This window comes from Pseudochaenichthys georgianus, chromosome 12 (assembly GCF_902827115.2).
Source record: "Pseudochaenichthys georgianus chromosome 12, fPseGeo1.2, whole genome shotgun sequence".
NCBI classification, from domain to species: domain Eukaryota; kingdom Metazoa; phylum Chordata; class Actinopteri; order Perciformes; family Channichthyidae; genus Pseudochaenichthys; species Pseudochaenichthys georgianus.
In genome coordinates this window covers 319,904-331,797 of record NC_047514.1, presented here as the reverse complement: position 1 = coordinate 331,797, position 11,894 = coordinate 319,904, and the positions used below count along the sequence as shown (strand labels likewise).

Genomic DNA, 11,894 nt, shown 5'->3' with positions numbered 1-11,894 from the left:
AGAGGGGACACATGTTTATGTAGAAGAGACATGAAGAAGAGGGGACACATGTTGATGTAGAAGAGACACGAAGAAGAGGGGACACATGTTGATATAGAAGAGACGTGAAGAAGAGGGGACACATGTTGATGTAGAAGAGACATGAAGAAGAGGGGACACATGTTGATGTAGAAGAGACACGGAGAAGAGGGGACACATGTTGATGTAGAAGAGACATGAAGAAGAGGGGACACATGTTGATGTAGAAGAGACATGAAGAAGAGGGGACACATGTTGATGTAGAAGAGACATGAAGAAGAGGGGACACATGTTGATGTAGAAGAGACATGAAGAAGAGGGGACACATGTTGATGTAGAAGAGACACGGAGAAGAGGGGACACATGTTGATGTAGAAGAGACGTGAATTAGAGGGGACACATGTTGATGTAGAAGAGACATGAAGAAGAGGGGACACATGTTGATGTAGAAGAGACATGAAGAAGAGGGGACACATGTTGATGTAGAAGAGACAGGAAGAAGAGGGGACACATGTTGATGTAGAAGAGACATGGAGAAGAGGGGACACATGTTGATGTAGAAGAGACGTGAAGAAGAGGGGACACATGTTGATGTAGAAGAGACGTGAAGAAGAGGGGACACATGTTGATGTAGAAGAGACGTGAAGAAGAGGGGACACATGTTGATGTAGAAGAGACATGAAGAAGAGGGGACACATGTTGATGTAGAAGAGACATGAAGAAGAGGGGACACATGTTGATGTAGAAGAGACACGGAAGAAGAGGGGACACATGTTGATGTAGAAGAGACACGGAGAAGAGGGGACACATGTTGATGTAGAAGAGACATGGAGAAGAGGGGACACATGTTGATGTAGAAGAGACATGAAGAAGAGGGGACACATGTTGATGTAGAAGAGACATGAAGAAGAGGGGACACATGTTGATGTAGAAGAGACATGGAGAAGAGGGGACACTCTTTTTTAATTCTGTATATTCCAACATTTTGTTTAAGAAATAAAAACTCGAACACAGATATTTCTTAGCAAATTCTTTACGTGACTTACAAGTTGGGATGAAGTGGGCGATTCAAATACTGGAACATTTGCAACGAAACGAAAAAACATTTGGCCTTAAAAGCAAAACCAAGAAAGAATACCTAAAATTGAAGACGAAACAGTTTTCAAAAGATTTAAAAAGAAGTCACAAAGTCTTAATAAATCTTATTTCCATCCCCTCACTCTGCTGATGAGGATCCACACTCTGAGCCGTCAAGCCGATCATCAACGAACAAACTCCAAATGAAAAGAAATCCCTCACAAAAGGACCGGATTCAAACTCTATCCATCATCTAAATAAGATCACTCAAATATAAAGATGCTCATCCACAACACACGCTGTATTATAGTTACCGAAGGCCCACGAGCTGTCACGACGTGCACATGTGAGAGTGTGTGTGTCATACTGTGGGGTGTGTGGTTGCTACGGTTGTATTTGCACGTGAGGATGCCAGAGGCGAGGAAAACTGTTGGGATTTTGGTTTTTCCCACGGCGAGCATCAAGGTTTCCCCGGCTGGATGGACAGCAGGCTGCCGAACTTGAAGTGTTGGATCACAGGGAACTTCTCCAGACACTGCAGAGAGAGGGAACACAGTGGTTTAACCAACAACCTGGGACACGGAGATCCGTCAAAATGGCCATAGCAACCAGTGGGACATTTGGGTGAAGGCGTGGCTGATGATCTGGAATAAGGCGCATTGGGAAGGAGGCATGATTTGCTCTGATAATGTTCGACGATGCTGCGTTTTGGTTTCTCCAGCAGGACAATGAAAGTGTGGACAGAAGACCACCAGACCCACCCTGTCATGGAGAGCCCAACATCCAGAGCTGAACCCCTTTGGAAAGCCGTTTTGTCAAACTTCAACCTCTGTCATCCATCTTCTTTGTTGAGCCAATGTTGGATCCACATTACGAATTCAATCTCTAAATAAAAATATCCTTTTTGTCCTTTCTTGTGGCTATTTATCAAAAGTACATAGTTCTAAGACCACTTATGGCGCTTTTCCACTGCAGGGCCTCGCACGGCTTAGTACGGTATAGTTAGGCCAGGCTCACTTTATGCTGCGTCTCCATTACAGTTTAGTAGCTGGGGCAGTAACTATAGCAACGCAGTGTAGGCGGAGCCGTGACGTCATCTTCAATGCGAAACCAACATCAGCCGTTAGCTGTTAGCCCTCAGAGCTCACAGCTCCTCATATCTGTTCAGAAACTAGACACAAGTGAAACCAGTACAAACCACAGACTGCCTGTGTCATGGAGGATACAGTCGCTGCTTTATTTATGTCTGTAGGCCGTTGCTGTGAGTGTGGACGGTCGGAGCATATACAACGTTAGCTTAGCTGATCTCCATTCAGAAAACACGCATTTTAAAAGGTTGTTCGCCTGCCGTCTGTCTGCAGACTTGTCAAAGCATTAATTCATGGTTTTTACTAACCGGTATCAGTGTGTTGTTACTTCGGCATCATTTAGAAACGTGTATTACAATTAAATCACGGTCAAATATGTGTTGTAGCCCCCTGGCCAGCGAAATATGTTCATGTTGTTGTAGTTGCCAGCGATTCTCTCTCTAGTTTAGCATACTCAGCCCGGTTGTTGGCCCGGAAAGAACCTCGATTTTGGAGGGCCAGGAAACTGTGAAAAAGTACCCGCTAGCCGGAACTACGCCAAGTGGAAACGCAACCAAAAACGGGCCAGGCACGACACGCTTAAACCGCGCAATAGTGGAAATGCGCCATTAGTCTACAAGGTGAAGTCAAGCTCTCCAAACACCGTTAAAAAAACCCAATGCAGTCACAGATTTTAGGCTTTATTCAAGTAAAATACAGTTTCCAAGTCCATACGTCTCTTAGCGGCCCACTACCGACTTAAGACACTTTTAATCTGGATGCAGTCAAATAAACACGAGTACTATCACACTATAATTTACGTTGTATCGTCTTTGAGCGTTTTGTAGGCGTCTTTGAGCATTAGGAAAAACGCAATAAAAATCCCATGCATTATTATTATTATTATCCTTATTTGAGCAGTTCTGGAAGTTGTGGCAGCATCTGATCATGTTCAGGGAGTTTCCTTTGCTTTACGGTCAGTGACAGAACACGTCGTTGTCTTTCAGAGCCACGTTGATGAAGTCCAAACCGAGTGACCTTGACAAACACCGTTAAAAAGACCCAGTGCAGTCAGCGTGAGGGTTTCTCTTATGTAAAGTACAGCTTCCAAATCCATACGTCTCTTAGCGGTCCACGACCAACCTAAAGACACACGAATACTATCACACTATCATTTACGCTTTGTCCCTTAAATAAATTCAATGAGTGGATTCAAGCCGTGTTTGATCACATCGTTTCCTCTGCTCTACGGTCAGTGAAGGAACACGTCGGTCTCTCAGAGCCACGTTGATGAAGTCCAAACCGAGTGACCTTGACCTGACTTCTCTTCTTCCCGCTGGCCTTTCATTGTGACCAGGTTTTAAAGGGCTATGCAGCGCAGGCGAGGCCCTTATTAGGGAGCCGACATGGACCCAGTTTTTGGGGAGGGGGGGGGGGTCTGTGGTGGGGGTTGGGAGAATTGAATTGAACTCTTGTGCTCGGCGTGTCTGCGCAGTGACACTATCAGTCATGATCATCGGGGCAGAACGGGGGTGGAAACACGCCTCAGAACAAATATATGAATCAATGAAAATATGTAAGATTGATCACGCTTCATATTAAACATGCACAGGACATCATATGTTATCATATCAAAGATAACACTAGCTTGTTAACAAAGATTTAATCAACATTGCTGTATTTTTGATGGTATGTTATAACAAACCAATTATATATTCCTAATTGTTCTTACTGTCCACAAAATCCTTGACCGTACCCAAACCAATAGTTATGACCTTTCTTCAATTAAGTGGTTTCCATTAACTTCTCTCTAGTATCAGAATGTACTTCTTACAACTAGCTGTGTGTGTGTGTGTGTGTGTGTGTGTGTGTGTGTGTGTGTGTGTGTGTGTGTGTGTGTGTGTGTGTCGAAGACTGATATATCTTTTCCTTTTGCCATAGTGTCCCAAAACGTGTTCCTTTTAAATCTAAAACACATCCGTGAGTCTTACGCAGCGTCCACACGGCAGCGTACGTTGAAGCTTGCCGGTGGGCGTGTCTGAAGCTCGACCAACAACCAATCACATGAATCTCCCGCCCCGGACAAACAAGCACGCGGTTTGATTGGCTAGAGCTCGTACTGGCATATGATTTGATTGGCTGACGCTTCCGTCGAAGCTTCAAAAGTTGAACTTCTCAACGCAACGCAGCCCGGCAAAGCGCGACGTGGCCATTGCTGATGCGTTTTGAAAATTACGTTTCTTCCGTCTTTCCCACCATTTACTTGTCGTCCTACAACAAGCTAGTCTTTGCCAACAATATCAGACATAATGTTTACAGTGGTGACTTATTCATCTTAAGCAAGTCTGGGCATGTGAGCTTTGAGTAGCCCATTGAAATGAACCCAACAGTAGCTTTGATCGGGAGAAGAAACAAATAACCAACTTATACATGACTAGTAGTGAAAGAGCTCAAATAAAGATACACACAAAGCTACTTCCATAATTGTATATGGTCACTATTATTTATAACGTATGCCTACTTTTTGATATGTCTATTCTTATGACTGCATTATAATCCTGCTGTTGTTATACCGTACATTTCCCCGGGACAAATAGAGGAATCCTTAGACCTGGAGGGTGATATCTTCACGTCTAGACAGGACATACTATATTTCTATTATATTCTATTATACTATTTCTATTATATTCTATTTTATTCGTACTACTTGCACTATTGTATCCGTTTTATTGTGTTGCACTGTAGCTATGTATAAATGACAATAAAAGCCTTGAAACTATTTAAGTCACGCAGTTAAAGCACATCCACTATCGTTTCCCTGAGCATGTTTTATTTCTCACAATCCCATTTAACGTCTCAAACAGTTAGTCAAACGATCGCAAGTCTCCTCTCAGTCTGAAAATGGAGCACACTGCTCTCTCTCCAGCTCTGGTACAAACTCCCTGCCGAAAACCCTGTGTGGGGCCAGGAAAAGGGAGCGAGGAATGCGAGTCTGCTGATGGTTGCTCCAGGCTGGGAGGAAGGTCGGGACAGAGGGAGGGGAGGATTTAATGAAGGGAACGGCAGAGGAGAAAGAGGAGGGGGGAGGGAGGGAAAGGCAGACAGCTTGGCCCCTCAGCTCTTTGGGAAGACTCGCAGGCTGCTCTGGAAAACACAGGATGTGGGCATGCAGGCGGGGAGAAACGGGCTTAGACATCCCCCCCCCAACCCCCACCCCCAACCGCCCACACACACACGCACACACACACACACAATTCCATTCCCTCCATTCCTCTCTTAACCCTTTCCTGCCTCTCGTGTGAGGGCGTTTGCTCGCGGAGAAACGGCCGACAGTCGAGCTTTCAGCAGACACCTCGTCTCTTAAACTACACCACTTGTATATAGACTCTTATGGCACTACTTCTATTCTATTTTATTGTATTTACTTGCACTTTTGTATCTGTTTTATTGTGTTGCACTGTTGGAGGAGCCTGCGACCTAACATTTTCATCGACATAACTACACTGTAGCTATGTACGAATGACAATAAAAGCCTTGAAACTTAAATATCACGTAAAGAGTTCCTTTTTTTTATCGGGGGGAATTATTAAGAGGTGTCCAGTTTACATAGCAACGTGTCAGTTTCTACGAAAACACCCTTCTGATAATGTGAAGGTTAATGTGTTTCTTACAGAACAGCATGTGCCGTACTGTCCGGCCTCGATATGGAGACGGATGCCTTCCAAATGAGGACCGAAAATGAGTTTGGGTCAGAGTTAACTCACTATCAGGGGAAGCACTGTGTGTTTTATTACCCGATGATGCTACTTGGTGAACAACAAATATGCGATGACATCAGAGCGAGTAACGTTGGCTGATAGTAACCGGGTTAAAGGAGGCTTCGTAGAGTTTAATTACGAAGCGTTCAAGCTTTATTCAGTCTAAATAATTACGTGAAGGTTGTAAAAGCCAAGTACTTACTTATCTACCTGAATGTGTACTTCTGTGTATTGCAAACATGTGTATTTTAAATACCATGTGAATTCCTTTTTATATTATAGTGTTCCATTTTCTTCGTCTCTTTCTATACTAATACTGTAACAACTTACATTTCCCTGTTGTGGGACGAATAAAGGCATTCTGATTTGACGAAGGGTCGTGTTTGGATCAGGTATTTACGGTGTGTCCTTTCCCCTGATTGAGTGCGTCTGACCCCAAAAGCGCATTTTGTTTTTGACCGCGAGTGTGTGCAACGATTGTTTGTTTGGGAAATGATTTGCATATTGATGTATATGGACAATAAATGGGTTGTATTAAATTGCAACTGGAAATAAGCCATTGAGTCTACTGGGTTTCTATTGAAGTCAGTTTGTATACACAGCCCACAGATTCTCCGATCCACCCTCACACATGTGGATAAAAAAAACATACTTAAAATACTGTTTGATGATTTTAGCTCATCACTCAACACAATGTCCTCCATACAACTCAGCACCCTGCGTTGAGTACCACACTCTGCAGTTAATAGTCGGAATATTTTTAACTTCTTCAACTTGGTGGTCCAACGTTCTCCACTCTACTGCTGAATAAAGGAGCACCCCAGGGCTATATGCTCGGCCCGGTGCTGTTCACAGTGTACACATGAGCCCTCAACATCAACAAGTCTTTTATGGAATTAAGGTATGACACTGCAACCATTAGACTTCATTTAGAAAGGAAATAAACAATCTCGCAGATCAGAGAACAATTTACTGCTCACTTATGCAAAATAAAAGGGTTGATTGTTGCTTTTAGAAAAAGACGAGGAGACTAGTCTTCTTTATGGTGCTTTGGTAGATCAAGTTTGAAGCTCCCAGAAAACCAAATAAGAGACAATAACAACCGGACATCACATGTCAAAATTCCCCAGGCAAGGTTCCTTTTACAAAGGAGTGATAGGAAGCATTCTAACTGGGAACAGTGCAACCTGGTCTGGGATTTGCACCGGCCTGCAGCGAGGGATTAAAGAGGCCAGAACATCATTGTGACTAATCTACAGAGCATCAGTGATGTTGGAGAAGAGATACAAGACTACTGGAGCATCAGACTACAGGACAGTATGTTTCCTCAGCTCCTAAACTCATCTTCCTTACAACACCACTACAAAAGGGTTCATATGGAGCACAATGGGACTATAAAACAACAATAAAACAACTGTATAAACAACACCATGCTGTACAAAGACTATTAATTATTAATGTATATTGTATTATTAACAGCCATCTAGTTTTTATTAGAAAATCTCGGTATGTCAACATGCTAAACTAAGGTGCACAACTAAGGGGCTAAACATGTGAACATTATATACATATATATATATATATATATATATATATATATATATATATCCATATATCTATCTATCTATCCATCCAGCTACCTACCTATCTACATACCTCTCTATCTATCTATCTATCTACCTACCTACCTATACCTACATATATATTATAAATCCATTTTTATGCAAGAAGGCACCGTGCTAAGTGGAAGCCTGTGGCAGCAGCTAATGGAGTGTGTATTGATAATAATAATTAATTAATGTATTTAGCGCATTTCTAAGTACTGTAATACTATTCACATTACAAAAGTTAAATGTCCTAGTATATTGTGATATATATATTAGTATTGAGTTTCTTTTTCTCTTTAGATACTCTACAGATATTTATCTTTCTACTGTTGATAATTTACTTTTTATTTAATTCGATTTTTATTTGATTTTTAACTCACGTACAAAGCCTTGTAAACATGCTGCTGTAACGAAACAATGTCCCAATTTGGGTTCAATGAAGTATTCCTATTATAACCTATAATAAGCTTGCTAGCCTGCTGACATTAGCATTTAACTCAAAGCCAAGCACCGCCTCACAGTGCTGCTAGCACGGCTTTAGACTTTTAGGTTAGTTTTTAAACCTGCAGTAAAAACTCATGGAAAAAATCTACTGCAGGCTTTGCCAAATGTCCTTTGGTGGAACCATGAGAGCAGATCATACATTTCATAGAACTTTTCAGACAGGAGTGTATGGTACAAACAAATGACTAGATACTGCATCAATAACTATAAACTAAATATGTAATATATATTATTCTGAAATGGACCAATCTGCAGAATGAGTACTTTCAGTGCTATAAGTATATTTTGATGCTCATACTTTTGTACTTTTAACATTCTGAGTGTTGGACTTTTACTAGTATTTCTACACTCTGGTACTTCTACAAACTCTGCTTCAAATCTACAAATTAAATATATTGTACGTCTGTCATTCATGGGAGAGGGATGAAGTAAAAATGTGTCATGATGACTTGAATTGTGTGTCATTGTTGATCAAATGTATGTTTTAAAACCTGCGTTGCCACAACAAATCCATCAGACTGTTGATTCTCTGATGGATTTGAGTGATCAGTAAAGGCTGAGGGAGGAAGAAGCAGGCGTACCTCGGCCTTGTACATTCGGATCAGACCCTGGTTGACTTTGGACCAGGAAGGAACAGCGCTGATGTTCCACAGCTGGTTCGAGTGTTCTGCAAACGGACCCGTCTTCATCTACAGGAACAGAGAGAGGAACACAGATGATGATGATGTGAAAGAGAGAGAAAGTAGACCCCTTTATCAGGATGTGAAGTATAGAGGAGCACTTGAGCTGACAACAAATAACACAGGGGCTGAAGTCGAATAGTCCATTTAGCTTAGGAACCTTCCTAATGACCCGGAAGTCCCTCAGTGGCAGCCATGATAAGTGCCGTTCCAATTCTCTAGAATGATGAGAATGAAAGGAAAGGAGGTTTCAAACTTCCTTTATCACCTCCTTTAGCTTAGGAACCACTGGACCTCCCTAACCGACAGGAGAAGCGAACATGCTGCCCCACAATGCATTGCAGCCGCAGCATTTGCCGTCACTCAACAGTCGGCCGTTCACGGAAACAATCGATTATGACGGAGAAATGATATCATGAAAGTTACGGTGCTTATTAAGCATTTTAAAACGTAGGTGGTAAGTTGCCAAAGTGCTTTGTTCTGAACGTTCATCAGTATTATAATCAAAAAGAGAAATATGAACGTTAGTTTTCACTGAAATGATCAAATAAAGTCAACATCTCACAGTCTTCACTGAGCTGTGTGGGGTTTGTTCAACTTCTAAAAGATGTTTGAATGGTGATATACACAGTGATAGATGTTAAGGACTAACGTTCATAATACAGGGTTCTTACACCTTTTCCAAAGTCAAATTCAAGCACTTTTCAAGCATTTTCAAGGTGCATTTCCCAGCTTTTCAAGCATCTTACATATTTATATACACATACTCAAATGATTATTTCCCTACCTCACATTAAATCAGATGTTCTTTATGCTCTAAACAACCAAATGTGTGTTTTGTGATAGCATTCTACACGAGGATGAAAAATTAAAGAAAATAAAACTAAGTTTAATATTTCAAAAGGAGTGACCTGTAGGCTACGTAGACTAGGCCTCCCATATAACCTGGCTGAGCCAATATAAAACATTCAGCCAAATAACTTTTCAATACATTATTGATTACTATTTTTGAGGTACTTTTAGGTGAACATAAGTCAGAGGTACATGGTGTACTTTTCCTCCACTACATGTATTAATACCTTTAGTTACTTCACAGATGTGGATGAATGATGTGAAATATAACCAAGTGTTGAATCAGACTTTAGTTCCACCTGGAGTAAATCCACAAGCTACCCTGCAGTCTACAAAGTACTTCAGACTAGCTGCACCTTCACCAGCTACCCTGCAGTCTACAAAGTACTTCAGACTAGCTGCACCTTCACCAGCTACCCTGCAGTCTACAAAGTACTTCAGACTAGCTGCACCTCCACCAGCTACCCTGCAGTCTACAAAGTACTTCAGACTAGCTGCACCTCCACCAGCTACCCTGCAGTCTACAAAGCCATTCAGACTAGCTGCACCTTCACCAGCTTTGAGAACACTTTCATGATCAATCATTATAAAACATATCATATATATTATTCTGAAATGGACCAATCTGCACAACGACTACTTTCACTGTCGCTATTTTCACTATATTTTGATGAGAATACTTTTCTACTTTTACTTGAGGAACATTTTGAATGCAGGACTTTTACTGTAACAGAGTATTCCTACACTCTGGTACAATATCTGACTATTTATAATTTCACTACAAGATCTGAGTACTTATAATTTCACTACAAGATCTGAGTACTTGTACTTTTACTCAAGTACAATATCTGAGTACTTCTCCACCTCTGGTAGCGTATTAGCCTGAATTGTAGCCACAAAATCACGCAGAGCTGCATACAAATAGACTCACAATGGTAACAAGTGGAAAATAATATTTACACATGTGTAAATGATTTTAGGTAATGTTGACTACTCAAGACACCTGACTTATACATCTTCAAAGGAAGACTGTGTTCATTCTACAAGTACATGGGATTAAAGCAAAATGTAGTTTTACTTGTATAATACTTCAATTTTAAATAAAAGACAGTTTGTTTTCATCTGTTTTCAAATAAACAAAGTCTTGGCTTTCAGAATATTAAACTTGTTTCGGCAAATTCAGATGATAAATACAGCTTTGAAGCTTCGGCATAATTACAAGCGGAGAACGGACTAATGTAACATCACAGCAAACATAGCAACAGCCGGTGTTTCTCGTGAGTGTTTCCCCGGGACACAAACGCAAACATACACAAACACACTCGCGAGCTTCCCCCAGACCAGTAATACAAACGAAAATGTGTCTTCGGGTCAATGTGACTGATTTCGATAGAGCAAGTCTCATTTGGTTTAGGCACGAAACATACCACCAGTAGAAATACATTGCTTTCAAAATCGCTCTGTGTCGAATCAATAGATTATATTTCATGACAATAACACGGAATTCCGTGAGAGCTTCGTCCTCTGAACACCACAGGATGGCGACTGTAACATAACGTAGGTACGCTCCTCTGAAATGATTGTCCCCTGCAATTATTATTATCCCTCATGGAGTTCGCTATTCAGCTCGCTAACGTTAGCTTAAACAAACGTAACATGCAACGTTAGCCTAATCTAAAATGCTCTACGGCGTACCTTTCATGTGGCTCGTCAGCGCAGACTCTCGCATCGTTATATTTGCACACTTTGCAGGAGGCTACTCGTGGGCTTGACCCTCGTCTTAGCCATGGTTTGTATTTGTCTTCTGCTAGCCAATGCTCGTTGAAACGGCAACCTCCTGGCACACAGTCATCTATCTCTCTCATCAGAATGCCCAGGTCACACGTAACACAAACACTTGCAGGTCGCGCGCATAGCGCGGGAAGGCCGCAGCGGAGCTGTTTTATGGAGAAGCGAAGCAATTCTTTTCTTTTAATCTAAAAAGCGAACTATTCAGTCAGACAGCAATCTATTGTAAAAGTAAAGCATTTACATTTTCAAGCACTTTCATCCATCCATCCATCCATCCATCCATCCATCCATCCATCCATCTATCCATCTATCCATCCATCTATCTATCCATCTATCCATCCATCCATCCATCCATCTATCCATCCATCTATCCATCTATCCATCCATCTATCTATCCACCCATCCATCTATCCATCTATCTATCCATCCATCTATCTATCTACCCACCCATCCATCTATCTATCCACCCATCCATCTATCTATCCATCCATCTATCCACCCATCCATCCATCTATCCATCCATCCATCCATCCATCTATC

At 41.5% G+C, this 11,894-nt stretch overlaps 1 protein-coding gene across 1 annotated transcript in view; it reads right to left on the bottom strand.

The window, feature by feature from the left end:
• Window positions 1-1,035: 1,035 nt before the first annotated feature.
• ptpa (protein phosphatase 2 phosphatase activator) overlaps window positions 1,036-11,894 on the bottom strand; it is a 21,522-nt gene continuing 10,663 nt past the window's right edge. The window contains exons 9-10 of the mRNA XM_034096353.1: window positions 8,613-8,720; window positions 1,036-1,630 (exon numbers count right to left, since the gene is read on the bottom strand). Of these exons, the coding sequence (XP_033952244.1) occupies window positions 1,556-1,630; window positions 8,613-8,720 (183 nt within the window). The 3' untranslated portion in view covers window positions 1,036-1,555. The remainder of the gene's footprint in view (window positions 1,631-8,612; window positions 8,721-11,894) is intronic.